General features: G+C 47.0%; 1 protein-coding gene across 1 annotated transcript in view; it reads left to right on the top strand.

Moving 5' to 3' along the window:
- The first annotated feature begins 1,950 nt into the window (after positions 1 to 1,950).
- Positions 1,951 to 19,584, top strand: part of LOC134342142 (zinc finger protein 271-like) — a 30,839-nt gene continuing 13,205 nt past the window's right edge. The window contains exons 1-3 of the mRNA XM_063040110.1: positions 1,951 to 2,016; positions 7,320 to 10,303; positions 11,343 to 11,360. Of these exons, the coding sequence (XP_062896180.1) occupies positions 7,797 to 10,303; positions 11,343 to 11,360 (2,525 nt within the window). The 5' untranslated portion in view covers positions 1,951 to 2,016; positions 7,320 to 7,796. The remainder of the gene's footprint in view (positions 2,017 to 7,319; positions 10,304 to 11,342; positions 11,361 to 19,584) is intronic.

Consider the following 19,584-nt stretch of genomic DNA (forward strand, 5'->3'; position numbering starts at 1 on the left):
CAGGGACTTTCATTCAACAGTGAGTACAGTGTCTCTTTACATTTAACAGTGTACTGTCCCTCTACATTCGACCTACCGAGCTGCCAAGGTGATCATCACTAATCAAATCTCACTGAGTTGTCTCAGGTCCTGTTGAATTTATTCCCAAGTGCACAAGTACGGGAAGGTACAGGGACAGAGAAACACCCAATCCCCCATCGGGGAAGAGATACAAAATCCTTAAAGCGCATACCACCAGGCTCATGGACAGCTTCCCGTCTGCGGTTGTAAGCAAATTAATGGTCTCCAGTCCAATAAAATGGACTCGACCTCACAATGTAACCGACATGACCTGCCCCATATGTCTATCTGCACTGCACTTTCTCTGCAGCCATAATGCTTTGTTACAGTTATTGTTTTGTCGTATATCAGCTCAATGTACTGTTGTAATGTATCGATCTGTGTGGATGGTAGGTCGGGCAAGATTTTCACTGTAGCTCAGTACGTGATAAGAATAAACAAATTCCCCATTTTAATTGTGTGGAAATATTAGACAGACTGAGCTTCTGCTTTGGAACCACAGAGGGAAACTTGACTCAACTGAAGAACACAAATAAATAGAAAAGGCTTCAATCTCGCTTTACGATCTGCGGTAACTGGGATCAGGTGACCGGTGGTGGGTCTCCCATACCAATGATCAGAATCAGGTTTAATAGCACCGGCAGATGTCATGTAATTCCTTGTCTCTGCAGCAGCAATGGAACCTAATTCATAGCAATAGATTTTAACCCCCTCTGTGGTGGGGATTTACAGACATTCACCACCCTCAGAATGGAGACATTTCCCGGAAAGTCCACCCCCTTTTTCAGAGACTGGGATCCCTGGTTCAGCCGGTAATGATGTTGTGTATTTCAATGTGTTCACCTCTCAGTCCTCGATTCTCTAAATGAAAGGGTTATCACATTTGATCTTTCTTCATATGATGACCCCACCACTCCAGGGATCAGTCTGGTGAATCTTCATTGCACTCTCCATAACAAATACTCTCTAACCTCTTTGTTAATCCTCTATGGAATTAATTTCCATCTTCTGCAGCCCCGTGTTGCCCCAATCACTCACCTCCCACCCCCGTCACTATTTCCACCTTCCCACCTCCCCCCTCACCTGGATCCACCTCTCACTCCCCAGCTCTTGCCCCATCCCCACCCCTCACCTCTTTTCTCTGACTATTTCCCGTCCACTCTCAGTCCAGAGGGAGGGTCTCGGCCCGAAATGTTGACGGTCCATTTCCCTCCACAGATGCTGCCCGACCCACTGAGTTCCTCCGGCAGTTTGTTCTTTGGTCTGTATGACCCGTGTTAGTGTGGGGAGCGGGATTTTACACCATATTCCAGGTACAGTCTCAACAAAACACAAATAATTGTCACTTTGCCCGGACCATTGGCCCCGCTTGCAGGGCAACAGTCTGCCGGTGTTTGCCCCCCAATGTGGTGAATCCCTCTGCTCGCCACCACCGTGGGCTCAGACATTTCCACAGATGAGCCCCTCCTGTCCCCACCGGGACAAACATCCTGTCCGCCCCCTCTCTCACCGTCTTCATCCTTTCAATAAAATCCCCCTCTCCCTCCCCGGGGAACCGGCATCAAACCGACGGGCCGAGCGGTCTCCTCCTACCTCTCAGCGACACATCAGACTCCGGCCGCAGGAGACGCTTCACAAACGCCCCAACTTCCCTCGGAGGGAAATGGAAATAAATCAGAAAGCGGACATTTACTTTGACGGTTGTCCCGCCGTGACGGAAAGTTCGGGAGACGGTGTCAGCGGGGGTAACGCCCTCTCGGCTGGTCCGCCTTCTCTATTGGTTGGAAGCAGTGATTGACATCGCTTCGCACCAGTGGGAATAGCGCAGCGCGTGACTCCTCTGTTGACAGCGGTGGGGGAGGGACTGGTCACGTGATGAGTAGCCCAGCCGTTAAACCGACCAAGCTCGAGCTCACCAGCGCGCGGTGCACAAAAGGCCCCGGATGATCGGTTGAGGTAAGAAGGGATCTCCGGGTTGGGGGTCTCACCGGGCGGGCGTTTTCAACACCGACTTCGGGTAGTTGCTGTGAGCTCCGGACTCCGTGACCCGCAATCCCGGGACAGTCCTGCTCTCTTCCCTCTCTCTCAGCCCCACCATCCGTACACGGGCCCCGGGGAGCTTCCGGCTGATGAGGGAATGGGAACCGATGGATCTCTCAGACAGAGCTGAGCTCCAGCTGTCTAAATGCAAGGATCGGGAACTCGGAGAAAGGGAACAAAATCTTTTACATCAGCTGTTGAGAAAATCACCTTTGTTCTGCCTCCAGTCACAAACAAGAGCAAATCTGCAGATGCTGGAAATCCAAGCAACACACACAAATTGCTGGAGGAACTCAGCATTAGTACTCTTTTCCATAGATGCTGCCTGGCCTGCTGAGTTCCTCCAGCATTTTGTGTCTGTTGCTTGTTCTACCCCCTCTTGTTCTGGACTTTTCTACCCGTGAGAACATGTTTTGTCCCATTCTCTCTGGGTACATAATGATATCAAACACCTTTGCCCTGGGCAACAAGTAGCTTTCACATCACAAATCTGCCAGACTCCAATAAGACATAATACTTCATATTCATTGGCATTGCCATCACTGAGTTCACCACCATCAGTCACCTGGGGGAGGGTTCAGGGGAAATATTTATGTACAATACAGAAACTGGTGTTACCTGTGTGTATTGTGGTGATGTAAAAGTTGCTGGAGAATTTGAAAGTGGGAAGAAGTGGAGTGATAGCTTGAAATCTGAGTTTTTAAAGCATCATTTAGCAAGCAAATCAGATATGGACGGAATGGCTCTCTAAAGTTCACTCTGCCCATGTTGTCACTGAGTAAAAAAAAGCTTTATGTGCACGCTGGTCATTACAAATTAGAGGGGACATAGGTGGGAAGGTGGGAAGACATCTAGTGTCCCCGATGCCCTCACGTACAAGATGTACATCCAGCTGCAGCTTGTAACCCTGCACTTTAAGGAGTTGGAACATGAAATGGAAGAATTCTGGATCATCCAGGAGCTGGAGGAGGTGATAGATATGACATGAAGAGAGGTGAGTTACACCCAAGGTGCAGGACACAGGAAACTGGGTGAGAGTCAGGAAGGGGAATGAGGTTAAATAACCATCGCAGAGTAATCTTGTGTCCATCCCACACAACAACAGGTGGATCCACTTTAGAAACTGTTACAAATTAGGGGACTTTGGTCAGAAGGTGCGAAGACATCCAGTGTCCCCGATTAATTCAGCATGAATTAATCAGTCTGATGGCCTGGTAGAAGATGATGTCCCGGAGCCTGTTGGTCCTTTTGCTCTGGTACAGTTTCCTGGATGGTAGCAGCAGGAACAGTTTGTGGTTGTGGTGAATTGGGTCCCCAATATCCTTTGGGCCCTTTTTACACACCTGTCTCTGTAAATGTCCTGAATAGTGGGAAGTTCACATCTACAGATGCGCTGGGCTGTCAGCACCACTCTCTGCAGGTTCCTGTGATTAAGGGAAGTACAGTTCCCATACCAGGCAGTGATGCAGCCGGTCAGGATGCTCTCAATTGTGTCCCTGCAGAAAGTTCTTAGGATTTGGGGCCCATCCCAAACTTCTTCAACCGTTTGAGCTGAAAGAGGTGCTTTTTTCACAACACAGCTGGTATAGATAGAAACTACAGCACAGAAACAGGCCTTTTGGCCCTTCTTGGTGTGCCGAACCATTTTCTGCCTAGTTCCACTGACCTGCACACAGATCATATCCCTCCATACACCTCCCATCCATGTATCTGTCCAATTTATTCTTAAATGTTAAAAAAGAACCCGCATTTACCACCTCATCTGGCAGCTCATTCCATACTCCCACCACTCTCTGTGTGAAGAAGCCCTCCCTCATGTTCCCATTAAACTTTCCCCTTTCACCCTTAACCCATGTCCTCTGGTTTTTTTCTCCCCTTGCCTCAGTGGAAAAAGCCTGCTTGCATTCACTCTATCTATACCCATCATAATTTTATATACCTCTATCAAATCTCCCCTCATTCTTCTACGCTCCAGGGAATAAAGTCCTAACCTATTCAACCTTTCTCTGTAACTGAGTTTTTCAAGTCCCAGCAACATCCTTGTAAACCTTCTCTGCACTCTTTCAACCTTATTTATATTCTTCCTGTAATTTGGTGACCAAAACTGAACACAATACTCCAGATTCGGCCTCACCAATGCCTTATACAACCTCATCATAACATTCCAGCTCTTATACTCAATACTTTGATTAATAAAGGCCAATGTACCAAAAGCTCTCTTTACGACCCTATCTACCTGTGACGACACTTTTAGGGAATTTTGTATCTGTATTCCCAGATCCCTCTGTTCCACTGCACTCCTCAGTGCCTTACCATTAACCCTGTATGTTCTACGTTGGTTTGTCCTTCCAATGTGCAATACCTCACACTTCTCAGTATTAAACTCCATCTGCCATTTTTCAGCCCATTTTTTCAGATGGTCCAAGTCCCTCTGCAGGCTCTGAAAACCTTCCTCACTGTCTACTACACCTCCAATCTTTGTATCATCAGCAAACTTGCTGATCCAATTTACCACATTATCATCCAGATCATTGATATAGATGACAAATAACAATGGACCCAGCGCTGATCCCTGTGGCACACCACTAGTCACAGGCCTCCACTCAGAGAAGCAATTCTCTACCACCACTCTGTGGCTTCTTCCATCGAGCCAATGTCTAATCCAATTTACCACCTCTCCATGTATACCTAGCGACTGAATTTTCCTAACTAACCTCCCATGCGGGACCTTGTCAAAGGCCTTACTGCAGTCCATGTAGACAATATTGACTGCCTTCCCTTCATCCACTTTCCTGGTAACCTCCTCGAAAAACTCTAACAGATTGGTCAAACATGACCTACCACGCACAAAGCCATGTTGACTCTCCCTAATAAGCCCCTGTCTATCCAAATGCTTGTAGATTCTGTCTCTTAGTACTCCCTCCAATAACTTACCTACTACTGACGTTAAACTCACTGGCCTATAATTTCCCGAATTACTTTTCAATCCTTTTTTAAACAATGGAACAACATGAGCCACTCTCCAAACCTCCGGCACTTCACCCGTAGACAGCGACATTTTAAATATTTCTGCCAATGTGAGACAATTTCAGACAATGTGAGATCCTTGGTAATGTTTATGCCAAGGAATTTAAAGCTGTTCACCGTGATCAATTGATGTCAATAGGGGTTAGCATGTCTCAATTCCTCCTGTCATCCACAATCAGCCCCTTTGTTTTTGTGACAATGAGGGAGAGTTTGTTTTCTTGACACCAGTCAGATGTTGTTCAGACCTCAGATAGTCAGCGATCAAATAGTTGAGCATGGTGTGAATGTGCTGAGCTGTGTATATCACAATGCAAGAAGCATCATAGGAAAGCCAGGTGAGCTCAGGACAGGAATTATGATACTGTAGCCATTATTGGGACATGGTTGCACCCAACTGTCTGAGGGATTTAGAGGAACAAATTTGTAGAGAGATCACAGACCATGCCAAGAAACAAAGGTTGATTCAGTGAGTGATTTTAACTTTCCATATAGTGACTGGGACTCCCATACTGTAAAAGGACTAGATGGGGTAGAGTTTGTTAAATGTGACCTGAATCAGTACATAGAATTCCTGATGTAGAAGTGTGCAATAAGCTGTTAGGAAATGATCCAGGGCTGGTGACAGAAATTAGTGATCATAATGCCATGAGATTCAAAGTAAATATGGCAAAAGGGAGGTCTGGACCACAGGTTGAGATTCTAAGTTGAAGAAAGGTCAATTTTGATGGTATCAGAAAGGATCTGACAAGTGTGGTTTGGGAAAGGCGTTTTCTGGCAAAGGAGTACTTGGTAAGTGGGAGGACTTCAGAAGTGAAATTTTGAGGGTGTAGAGTTTGTATGTGCCTGCCAAAATAAAAGTTGAAAGGTAACTGGTGCAGGGAACCTTGGGTTTCAAGAGATATTGAGGCCCTGGATATTTTGTTCCTCTGAATGCCTCAGACTGTTGGGTGCTGCCAAGACTCATTAATGACTACAATATCATAATTCCACACCCCGAGCTCATTCGACTTTTTATTTTAGTCATCTTCTGCAGGTTTCAAAAAGCTTCCCAATAGTTTTTCCCCTTTTGTTTGCCCTCTGTTTGGATTTTATATTGGCTTTGGCTTCTCATTTCAACCACAGTTGTGTTCTCCTGCCTTTCCAATGCTTCCACTTCTTTGGGATGTATCGATCACTCAGCTCCCGAATTGCTCCCAGAAACTCCAGCCATCGCTGCTCCGTTGTCACTCCTACCTTTTCCCTTCCAGACAAGTTTGACCAGCTTCTCTGTCATAGAAACATGGGTAAGTTCAGTATGGAAACAGGCTATTTGGCCCATCTAGTCAATGCTGAAAAAAATATTTAAGCTCTCTAATGCAACTACCTGCACTGGGACCATCGCCCTCCACACCCCTACCATCCAGGCTCCCATCCAGACTTCTTTTACATGGTGAAAACGAGCTCATATTCACCACTTGTGCTGACACTCTCACGACCATTTCAGTAAAGAGCCTTTCCAAATGTTTCTGTTTAATTTTCACCTTCCCCACTTACCCATGACCTCTGGTTGTCATCCCACCCAACCTCAGTGGGAAAAGCTGCTTGCATTTACCCTGTTTATACCCTCATAATTTTGTATACTTCTTTCACATCCTCAAAGCAATGTGTACTTTCCTTGTTTATGTTTAGAGACTTTTTTAGATGTATAAGATGATGAGGGGCATTGATCATGTGGCTAGCCAGAGGTTTTTTCCCAGGGCTGAAATGGCTAACACGAGAGGGCATAGTTTTAGGTGCTTGGAAATAGATACCGAGGGGATGTCAGGGGTAAGTATTTTACACAGAGAGTGGTGGGTGCGTGGAATGCACTGCCGGCTATTTGTGTGAGAGTGTTCCAGTTACTGTGGGGCCAGGAACCCATGCAGCTCAGTGGGAACAGGGAATAATACCAATGGAGAGAGTCAAACTGAGTCAGGTCACAGATTGGAGATGGCAGAAATGCCCCATTCTTATAGAGACAGGAAGAGCATCAGAGAATTTGATGGTCATTCCAGATCCCAGCTCTGTGCCCAGTTAGAAGATGATTTCTCTCTCCAACTTGGGTTGAACTTCACTGTAATAGTGTGATGCGAGAATACACTTTAACAACTCAAGTGACCTCATCTGAAAGGTTTTCCAACACTGATTGATGGATTTTGTAAATCTTTTTACAGGTTAAAAATGACAAGGAATTTGTCTACTGGAATCTCGAACAGAACACGCCAGTTTTGCTGTCTCTGTCCAGATATTTAATAGTCATAGTCATACTTTATTGATCCCGGGGGAAAATGGTTTTCGTTACAGTTGCACCATACAGTGGAAGAAGTGAAACAAGGCATCCACTCAATCATCCCTCCTGCTCAGACGATGGGGAGTGCTTCTCTGGATCATCAGACCGATTGGCATACCCGTCATTTTACACAGGGGGGAATCCATTCATCTGATCATACAGTGGGAATGAATTCAATCGGTCATCTCAACTGAAGGTACGTCATCAAGTTCACACCGGGACAAGGCCATTCACCTGTTCTGTGTGTGAGAAGGGATTGAGTCGGTCTTTCCATCTGTGGACACACCAGTCAGTTCACCCTGGGCAGGGGCTGGTTGTCTGCTGAACTTGTTGGGAAGAATTCACTCGATCATCTGACCTAATGTCTCACCAGCGAGTTCACACCGGGGAGCAGCCGTTCACCTGCTCGGACTGCGGGAAGGGATTCACTCGCTCATCTAAATTGAAGGTACATCAGCGAGTTCACACTGGAGAGAGGCCATTCATCTGCTCGGAATGTGGGAAAGGATTCACTCAGTCATACCATCTGCTGACACACCAGCGAGTTCACACTGGGGAGAGACCGTTCACCTGCTCAGACTGCGGGAAGGGATTCACTTGCTCATCTAAACTGAAGGTACATCAGCGAGTTCACACTGGGGAGAGGCCATTCATCTGCTCAGACTGTGGGAAGGGATTCACTTGGTCAACCGATCTGCTGACACACCAGTCAGTTCACTCTGGGGAGAGACCATTCACCTGCTCAGTCTGTGGGAAGGGATTCACTTGCTCATCTCAACTGAAGGTGCATCAGCGAGTTCACACTGGGGAGAGGCCATTCACCTGCTCAGATTGTGGGAAGGGATTCACTTGCTCATTTAAACTGAAGGTACATCAGCGAGTTCACACTGGGGAGAGGCCATTCAGCTGCTCAGATTGTGGGAAGGGATTCACTTGCTCATCTAAACTGAAGGTACATCAGCGAGTTCACACTGGGGAGAGGCCGTTCACCTGCTCAGTCTGTGGGAAGGGATTCACATACTCATCTCAACTGAAGGTGCATCAGAGAGTTCACACTGGGGAGAGGCCGTTCACCTGCTCAGACTGTGGGAAGGGATTCACATGCACATCTCAACTGAAGGTGCATCAGAGAGTTCACACTGGGGAGAGGCCGTTCACCTGCTCAGACTGTGGGAAGGGATTCACTGGATCATCTCAACTGAAGGTACATCAGCGATTTCACACTGGGGAGAAGCCGTTCACCTGCTCAGACTGTGGGAAGGGATTCACTGGATCATCTCAACTGAAGGTACATCAGCGAGTTCACACTGGGGAGAGGCCGTTCACCTGCTCAGACTGTGGGAACGGATTCACTCAGTCATCTCATCTGAAGGTGCATCAGAGAGTTCACACTGGGGAGAGGCCATTCACCTGCTCAGACTGTGGGAAGGGATTCACTCGGTCATCTAAACTGAAGTTACATCAACGACTTCACACTGGGGAGAGGCCATTCACCTGCTCAGTCTGTGGGAAGGGATTCACTACATCATCTGAACTCAAAGTACATCAGCGAGTTCACACTGGGGAGAGGCCGTTCACCTGCTCAGAATGTGGAAGGGGATTCACTCGGTCATCCCAACTGCTGGTACACAAGTCAGTTCACACTGGGGAGAGGCCGTTCACCTGCTCAGAATGTGGAAGGGGATTCACTGTGTCATCCGAACTGCTAATACACAAGTCAGTTCACACTGAGGAGAGGCCGTTCACCTGCTCAGTCTGTGGGAAAGGATTCACTTGCTCATCTCAACTGAAGGTGCATCAGCGAGTTCACACTGGAGAGAGGCCGTTCACCTGCTCAGACTGTGGGAAGGGATTCACTACATCATCCCAACTGAAAGTACATCAGCGACTTCACACTGGGGAGAGGCCATTCACCTGTTCAGATTGTGGGAAGGGATTCACTTGCTCATCTAAACTGAAGGTACATCAGCGAGTTCACACTGGAGAGAGGCCGTTCACTTGCTCAGTCTGTGGGAAGGGATTCACTCAGTCATCTCAACTGAAGGTACATCAGAGAGTTCACACTGGGGAGAGGCCGTTCACCTGCTCAGACTGCAGGAAGGGATTCCCTCGGTCATCCAGCCTACTGGTACACATGTCAGTTCACACTGGGGAGAAGCCGTTCACCTGTTCAGACTGTGGGAAGGGATTCACTCAGTCATCCGGCCTACTGGTACACATGTCAGTTCACACTGGGGAGTGGCCATTCATCTGTTCAGACTGCGGGAAGGGATTCACTCAGTCATCTCAACTGAAAGTACATCAGCGAGTTCACACTGGGGAGAGGCCATTCACCTGTTCAGACTGCGGGAAGGGATTCACTCGGTCATCCAGCCTACTGGTACACATGTCAGTTCACACTGGGGAGAAGCCGTTCACCTGTTCAGACTGTGGGAAGGGATTCACTCAGTCATCCAGCCTACTGGTACACATGTCAGTTCACACTGGGGAGTGGCCATTCACCTGTTCAGACTGCGGGAAGGGATTCACTCGGTCATCTCAACTGAAAGTACATCAGCGAGTTCACACTGGGGAGAGGCCATTCACCTGTTCAGACTGTGGGAAGGGATTCACTCGATCATCTCAACTGAAAGTACATCAGAGAGTTCACACTGGGGAGAGGCCGTTCACCTGCTCTGTGTGTGGGGAGGGATTCACTCAGTCATCTGAACTGAAGGTACATCAGCGAGTTCACACTGGGGAGAGGCCGTTCACCTGCTCAGACTGTGGGAAGGGATTCACTTGCTTATTCCACCTACAGAGACATCAGCATGTTCATACTGGGGAGAGGCCATTCAACTGCTCAGAGTGTGGGAAAGGATTCACACAGTCATCTCATCTGAAGTTACATCAGCGTGTTCACACTGGGGAGAGGCCATTCACCTGCTCTGTGTGTGGGGAGGGATTCACTTGCTCATTCCACCTACAGAGACATCAGCGAGTTCACACTGGGGAGAGGCCATTCACCTGCTCAGACTGTGGGAAGGGATTCACTTGGTCATCTCAACTGCAGAGACACCAGCAAGTTCACAATGGGTAGAGGCTGATCACCTGCTCAGACTCTGGGAAGAGATTCTGTCAGCCATATCAACCAAATGTGCATCATTGAATTCACACTGGGGAGAGGTTGTTCACCTGCTGTGAATGTGGGAAGCGATTCATTCAGTCATCTAACCTTATCTAACCCGCGCTTCGGCTGGCAGCGTAATATAGGGGGTGATAGCCCCCCAGCCCGGCCCAACTTCAGAAATCTCGTTTGGATGGATGCCGCATGATGTGTCCCCTGTTACAAATCAGTACCCTGTGTGACGGGGTCCTGAATTACCCCTATGAACTGTGCTCGATTACCCCTATTAACTGTGCTTTTGAAAAGAGAGAGAGTTATTTAACATCGATAGCTTGTTTTGAAAGAGAGAGAGACAAAGACTAACTGTGGGACTGTCACTTTAAGGCACGAGAAAGAACTCGTTAACTTTAGGCATTCCGCTGAGTTGGAGAAAGCACCGAGCAGCTCGTAAGTTGCAATTGTAACCAAAGGCGGTATTATTTAATGGACACTTGATGTCATATTTTTGGCAGGTTGTTGACACTTTCTTCAAGGATTTTTGCCTGCTTGGATTTCTTTCACAGGGAGAGAATGGAAGAGTTATTTGAATGATAGTTGACGCTCAGCACGGGAAGATAAAATAGGTCAGATGATAGACCTCAGACACATGTTTGGACACTGAATGAGCATTGTTGTGCCCGCAGGGAAAGTGGGTTTTGGAGGATCGATCAGGCAGATCGATCCATCGCTCTTGCAGTGGAAAGAGGAAAAGGGTTGACTGGTGGGGAGTTGTCCATGTGTCCACCCTTGCCTGAGGGATAGCTCCACCATAGAAAACCGGTCCCCTTTGTTAAAGTCACAGTCGGTGACTTTTAAAGGATTTCAAAGGACAACGAGAAGATCAACGGCATCAGCTCACCTGAAGACTCAAATCTCTGTCTCCCTCTCTCTCCATCACTACTCAACTCAATACCACGAACTGAACTGAACTGAACTTTACTTATCATCGTAAGACTGTATCTTTTTACCCCTAGACTTAAAGAAGCTTGGTTTTTTATACATATATATTCCACACTTACTTTTATGTAATCATTACTAACCTGTTTGATTTATCTACATTTATATTATTGTATTGTGTAGTTACTAATAAATATTATTAGTTTATAGCAATACTGGACTTCAAAGTGTTTTCCATCTCTGCTGGTTCTTTATTCCCGTCACGGGCTACGTATACAAAATTGGGGCTCGTCCGGGATATGAACCCTGGACCTCTTACAAAATTGGGGCCTGCATCAGTGTTATGAACAAAATTGGTTGGGAGGCTTGTTTGAATTGATTGGGGAAAATCCCGTTTGATTTGGTTGTGTGGAAATGCAGCAGAAATGGATGTTAGTATTGAGGATGAGCTTCAGCTTCTGTTGGAAAAATTAAGAATGGAGCATGAATTGAAATTAAAACGGCTTGAGAGAGGCTAGAAAGGCAGCAAGATGTAGACAAGAGGCAGCAAGACAGAGAGAAGGGTAGGAAAACAGAGAGAAGAGGCAGAAAGACAGAGACAGCCGAGATGGAGATATGGCAATGTGAAGATCAGGTGGCAGACGACAAGCAGAAGCGGTTCAAGCTGGAAAGATAGGGAAGTTGCAGCAAAGAGGTTTAGTGTTGGACCCTGATGATTTTTACAGCTCGGAAGGGCTTGTTTTGTGTGATGAATTGAAAAGTTGTGTTCTTGATGATGTAAGGGCATACCCTGATGCAGAGGATGCCGCTACCCTGCAGGGGTTTGATAAGAAAGCAGACAAAGAAGTTTTAACCCACGAGGTTGAGTTTACTCCCAAAAAGAATTTGCCAGAGAATAGCTGGGAGGTTCGGGGTGACCTTGAATTTGAAACTGGGACAAATGATGACAGCCCAGAAGAGGCAGCTGTCCCGATTTAATGTGTTCAGGTTGTGGAAGTACCTGTGAATTCACAGGGTTCTGAACCTTATGTTAAAGCTCAGTTAAAATCTGAGGTGCCTGACTTGGTTGAAAAGGAATGCAGGTTTTGTGTGTCAGATGATCTTAGTTCAGTGAATAAGGGGTTAACCTTGGTACCGGTGGAATGTGAGGATTCTCAGTTACTTGTATTAGACCGTGGTTTAAAGGCTGGTGAAGAAGTGGGTTCTGGTGAGGTCAGTGTTGCTGAAAATAATGGGAAAAGTGCTGTTCCTGGACTTTTGGATAAAGTGCTGGAAAAGTTTGGATTGGTTGCGCGACCTTTGACCCTGCTTGCGGGACAAAGGCCTGCCGAGCAAGGATGTGCTACTCTGTGGAATTTTGTTTGGACACTTCAGCACCTGCAAGCTAATTCAGTGTAATATTATGGAGATAAGTCGGAGAAATTTGATGAACGGATTGTTTGGTCTCTTCCATAATGTATACATGGTTCCCATAAGCCTGATGATGGTGCTGAGTTTAGTAAACAATGGAGACATGTTGACAGCTCTCCACGATAAGAGTGTTTCAGCAATTCAGCTGATGAGCAGAGCTGCTGTTGAGGCCTACGGTAGGAAAACCAGAGGTTTAAATTATAATGATGTATCACAGACTTTTCTACCTTCCAGATTTCGGCAGGACTTTGAGAGTAAGGTGTATGGGAAAGACTTGTCTTTATTGAGGAAGGTATTTACAGAGAGCATTTTCGGTGGCTGCAATGCTGGGTCCCATTAGCGGTATCAGTGCACATTTACTATGAGTTCGCAGTATTTTGTGAATAAAACGCGCCCGAGTCGTTTTAATGGCTTTGTAAAAGTTTCAAACCTTCAGCTGAATAACGAGGAAAAGAATATCAACCCTCTTACAGTCTCGTCATTATGTCAGGCACCACCTCTTAATGGGAACAAAACGATTGCGGGATTGAAGGGGCGAGTATAAATTCCGGGATCAGCGAACATTTACCGTGAGTTCGTAAGATTTTGCGAATAAAACATGCCCCGTTCGTGTTATGTGCTTAATAAAAAGTAGAGACCTTTACTTCCATTACGAGGAAACCAAAAAAACTATTCCCCTTACATTCTTGTGATGAAACGAGAGCGGAGCACGTGTGATGTTGGTGAGATTTGGAGAAGTGCGATATTGTAGTGTCTATATATATATATGTGTGTGTGTGTGTGTGTGTGTGAGAGAGAGAGAGACTGGGAAAGAGCGGAACGTGGTTAAACTGGAAGCGGCAGAAAATATTTTCGAGGAATATGCCATGACTAGGGTGTCTGAGTTATCGGAAGAGTTTGTCCAGCCTGGGTATTTATTGCTTGGAACTTCGGACATTGAGAGGCAACCAGATGGAAACGATTAAAGTTGCCAAAGGTTCAGGGAAGTTGGACAATGAGAGTTCAGGTTCCCGCTGACTACTGGAGTCTATAATACAGCTCCACTACAGTGACCCATCCTGTTGGTAAGTTCTACCCACAGTCACTGTGCGACTGGAGTTCAGGGAAGGGAGGCAATTCACATGCATTTTTCTTAATTTTGCAATCACTACTGTAGGTCTGCAGGGGCGGGTACAAATTTTGAGATCAGAGCACATATACTGCGAGTTCGCAAGATTTTGTAGTAATCCCCTTTCACTCTGGTCATTACGTCACGCACCACCTTTTATTGCGAACACAACAACTCAATGACGGTGTTTGTGAATTACATCACGCCGCTTCAATCACGGACCAGTTGTGCCATTTGCCACCATTAACATCACCTACAATTGAATCTGCCAGCCAGGCCTGTGGTGGCGGAGGGCAGAATCGGTGTTGCATCAACCCCGGTGTTGGGATCATTGCACAGTCACTGTACAGTCTCCTTTTGACTCGGGTCCTCCGGTCCCGGCAACCAAATTCGTGAATTATTTCTGCGCCTTTCTAGATTAATCACGTCCTGCCAGAGTCGGGCGACCAGAGATGTAGAGTACTCCAGCTGTGGTGTTAAAAGTTAAAATTAAGGTCTATCCCGAACCCTGTGCCCCGTCAGGCCGGTGCTTATGCCGGTTTCTGTGGCGTGAAGCGACTGAGAGTACGAGTACTCCCCCCCCACCCCCTGGATAGGACACCAGTCTATCGCGAGGTTAACCCCCAGCATTTGCCGGTACCCATTCTCAGCTGGGTGAACTGGAGCGGTGTGTGGTTAAGTGCCTTGCTCAAAGACACAACACGCTGCCTTGGCCGAGACTCGAACCCACGACCATCAGGTGGTGAGCCCAACGCCCGAACCACCTGGCCACGCGCCGCACAGCCGTGGTGTCGCCTGCATGGAAAAGTACAGAACGGGAACAGGCCCTCCTGCCCAGTGCGTTACTCTGAACCAACCGAACTGACAATTTCATGACTAACTACACCAGTTCCTTCTGCCTACACAAGGTGCACATCCTTCCATTATTACACTTTCATGTGGTATCTGATAACCTCCATCGAATCGGCCTCCACCATCACATTCGGCAATCCTTCCAGACACCCGCCACGATGAGAATGAAAAAAACAACTTGTAAAGAACATCTCCTTTAAACATTCTGAGTCAGCGTTACAGCAGGAGTGGACGGAAATGGTACTAAATGACACGAAATTAAAAAAAAAAATAATAAATAAACAAACAAATAAACAAATAAATAAATAAATAGTGCGGAAAAGGAGTAAAAGAGTCTCGACCAGAAACGTCGACTGCACTGTTTTTTCGATAGATGCTACCCGGCCTGTTGAGTCCCTCCAGCACTGTGTGTGTGTTGTTTTGGATTTCCAGCATCGGAAGGTTTTCTCTTGCATGTGATGTGGTTTCCCCCTTTCACTTTAACTGCATGCCCTCTGACAATAGACATTTCTTCCTTCAGGGAAAATAGATGCCGTCTGTCCACTCTGTCTGTGCATCCCATATTCCCAGACTCTTCTGTGTGGCCTTTCTCAGCGTCCGCTACTCCGGAGAAAACATCCCTAGGTTGCCCAGTCTCCCCTTATCCAGGCAGCTTCTACTCACCGTCCAAAGCATCCTCATTTTCCTCTGACAGGCCAGATGCGGTTCAAGGAATGATTCATAAAACTGCAACATAACAACCTGACACTGGAACTCAGTGCCGCGACTACTGAAAGCAAACAGGCCGTACGCCTTCTTTACCATCCCGTTATCCTGTGCAGCCACTGTCAGGGAGCTGTGAACTGGATCCCGAGGTCCCTCTGTAGATTAACACCAGACATCAACACAACCCGATCTCACCCCATGACATCTACCCAGCAATCACGGTGAATCTCCTCTGCAGTCTTCCAGCACAAAACATCTTTTCTGCCGAATGCTAACCAGAACAGAATGCACAATAGTCATAGTCATAGCCATAGTCATAGTCATACTTTACTGATCCCGGGGGAAATTAGTTTTCGTTACAGTTGCACCATAAATAATAAATAGTACTAAAACCATAAATAGTTAAATAGTAGTATGTAAATTATTTATGCAGGAAATAAGTCCAGGACCAGCCTATTGGCTCAGGGTGTCTGACCCTCCAAGGGAGGAGCTGTAAAGTTTGATGGCCACAGGCAGGAATGACTTCCTATCACGCTTTGTGTTGCATCTCGGTGGATGTCAAGAAGCTTAGCAGGTCAGCCAGGATTTATTGAGATATATAGATTTGATATTTCGGACGAGATCCTTCCCTTTTAACGTTCACACGGGCCCTTCAGCCCAGCTCTTCTGTGTGGACCAGGTGACGACCTAAACTCGTTTCGTCTGCCTACGTCTGACCCATCTCCCCTGAAGAAGGAATCACCTTGAATGTACATCTCAATCGCTTTGGCACCTGGGCTGAAGGGTATTTTCCCGACTGGAAAAGTCTGTGACTAAACTTTCAGTATCCTGTACGTATCGAAAATGCCTTTTAAATTTGTACTGCGCCAATAAGGAGATCGTGCCCTGTCTCTTAAAGAGCGTTAAGGTGGATAATCTTCCAGAGCCTGGGGGGCTACACTGCAAATTATTGAGAGATCCAGCAGATGACACTACTGGGGACTTCAGCAATGCATTTGTGTTCTCTCTAACCACAAACAATGTCCCAGAAAGCCAGTGATAAAAGTTATTACAGCATTGAAGAAGCCGGGTGGATGATCCTGGAAGGTAAGGACCCACCTCACATCGCGGATATGCACATTACTGCGGAGGATTCTCTTGGATACGATGTAGAGTTATTGAAGTAGACAATCGATCCCCATGTCGTTTCCTTTCAATGCGAGTCAGCAGCGGGTCTCTACAAAGCGCAACAAACATTTCAGGTTGGAAGTACTTGTGTGTGTATCCTTTATCGACCTCTAGAGAGGGGAGGAAAATCGGTGAGAGATGGACATTCCTTCGCCCCTCTCCACCATTTCTACCAACGGTACACCACTTCGCATACCTCCACCCGCCTCCACAGCCCTCCCCAACTCCGTCACCCCTACCTGCCCTGCGCCGCAATCAGCCTCTGTGAACTCCTCTCCCCCGTTTCCAGTTCAGAGCCTCGGTCACCCCTCCACTCGCTATACACTTTAGCGTATCTGTCGCACCCTCCCATCCCTACAAACAACCCCCCCCTCCTCCGGCACCCCTCCTCCCGTACGCCCACGCCGTCTCCGACAACCCCTCACTCCTCTATACAGTTCCCGCTCTCCGTCATCCCCTCCCCTCCCGCCACATGTCAGCGCGCCCGTCACTCCCTCGCTCCCCTGAACCCCTCCCCGGTTTACTCGTCTCTGCGCTGAACCGAGACAACAGTGACGACTGTCTCGTGGCCGTGCACGCTCGTGCACTGTAGTTGTTTGCTCGATATTTCTCTCAGTGCACATTTGGTGTTTGATGTTTTTTTCCTTTGTTTTGCGGAGAGTTTGATATTGTGCAGGAATGCCTGAACTGTGGCCAGTTAGAGGATGAGGTGTTGTTCCTCCAAACTGTTTTGAGCTGTGACAGAGTTTCTATTAGACGTCACCAGGAGACTAAAATTATCCCAGCTGAAATGTCCTTCACCCACTTGACGTGCTTTGTAAACTATTAACAGGTAGAAAAGGCAAAGGATTTGTGTATGGGAATCTCAAACACAACAGCACGTTAGTCCCGCTGTATCTGTCAGTTCACCAGCGCTTGAATGCCGCCGATCCTTGAATGTGGAGACGGAGATGCTGGAGAAGACAGCGCCCCACTCGCTACAAGGAGAGCCCGGTCACGTGTCCATGTCCGTGATCTGATTGGATACATTGCCATGACGTTGATAGCAGTGTGACGTCATTCACTGGCTCTCATTTTGGAAGGGATTCAGTGGGACATCCCAGATACACCAACAGCTTCTCACTGGGAAGCGGCCGGTCACCTGCTCCGTGTGTGCGAAGAGACTCATTCAGTTAACCCACCTTGTGATGCTCCGGTGAGTTCACAATAAATAGAGACCACATTTCTGTCCGGAGTGAGTAAAGAGATTTACTCAATCATCCCAGCTGCTGCAACACCAGCAACTTCACATCAGGGAGGAAGGTCAAATTAGCTCTGTGTTAAATCACGGTGACTGCAGGCAGCTGCAGGTTCATGAGGGATTGTTACTGACAGATTCTGCAGTTCTTGCGGCTGCTCATCGCACCCAGGACTGAACCCTGGTCACTGAGCATTGGAGGAATCTGTTCTGCTGATGTTAGCCTTAAACTAGACTGATGTTTAATATTGTGGATCTTTGAAAGATAAATCAGTTCTATATCAAATCCCGTGTCTCAGGTACTTACTGTCTCTACCACACTCACAATGTACACCAGAGAGGCCACTCAGCCCGTCTGGTCCCTGCCCATGTTTTTGTTCCATATCAGTATATGAAAATCTATCCTTGCCGTTCCCCTCTCACCCTCCCTGTGATGACAGATTGCAGCCAGTCACCACTGCGTGGGATAGGAGACTTCCCTTGAATTTCATAAACTTCATAGAAATCTACAGCACATTACAGACAATTTGGCCCGAGGTTGTGGGTAACTTACTCTGAAACTGCCGCGAATTACCCTACCGTATAGCCCTGCATTTTCCTAATCTCCATGTACCTATCTAAGAGTCTCTTAAAAGACCCAATTTTATCCGCCTCTGCCACGTCGCTGGCAGTGCATTCCACACAGACACTACTCTTTGTTTAAAAAAAAACTTAGCTCTGACATCTCCTCTGTACCTCCTTCCAATCACCTTAACCCTATGCCCCCTCATGTTGGCCGTTTCAGCCCTGGGAAAAAGCCTTTGACTATCCACACGACCAATGCCTCTAATCATCCTATACACCTGCATGAATTTCCTGCATCATTTTCTCCAGTCTGCATAAGACGATGAGCTCACTGTGGTTTTGATTTTCCCCAGGGCTCAGGACGAAGTTGGTTAAACTCTTTCTTCCCTGCTGTTTTCAATGTTTGGGTCATTTTCACTCATTTCAAAGGACTGTGCTTCAGACAGATGGGTTGTTGCAATGTACCTCTAAAGTTTGGCAGCAGACCAGCGAGTGTGCAGAGTCAGAAACCAAAGGGTTGCCAGCCTGATTCAGGGCTCTGGGTCTCAAGAGAGAGATGGGGTCTGGAGTTTACGAGGAGGAAGAGAAATGAGACCAGCATGATGTGGCAACAAGTGAAAGATCAGAAACATTTGGAAACTGCTTGATCGAAAAAAAGTTGGTTATTTTTTTCAAATTACTGGTGGAAATCAACAGATCAGGCAGCAAATGTGGAGAGAATAAATAGACAACATTTAGGCCGAGCCCCTTCAGCATGCCTAGACTGTGTACTCCTCTGCTTAGCTGCTGCCTGAACTGCAGAGTTCCTCCAGCATTTTGTGTGTGTGCGTCTCTGTATTTCCAGCAACTGCAGAATCTCTTGTGTTTCATATCTGTATTTGTAAGAGGATTGTACTTTGGCATTAGATACACGTTGATATTGACTATATTGCTTATGGCAGCCGCTTTCTGCGTTAAAACAGCTGCTGAATTTTCTATACACACAAAAAAACTGAGATATGGACATGAAACCGGTGTTTGCAGAAACTGTTAATGGCACCGTGATTACCCATAAAACTCTGCGT

The sequence above is a fragment of the Mobula hypostoma genome, unplaced genomic scaffold, assembly GCF_963921235.1.
Source record: "Mobula hypostoma unplaced genomic scaffold, sMobHyp1.1 scaffold_130, whole genome shotgun sequence".
Classification (NCBI taxonomy): Eukaryota; Metazoa; Chordata; class Chondrichthyes; order Myliobatiformes; family Myliobatidae; genus Mobula; species Mobula hypostoma.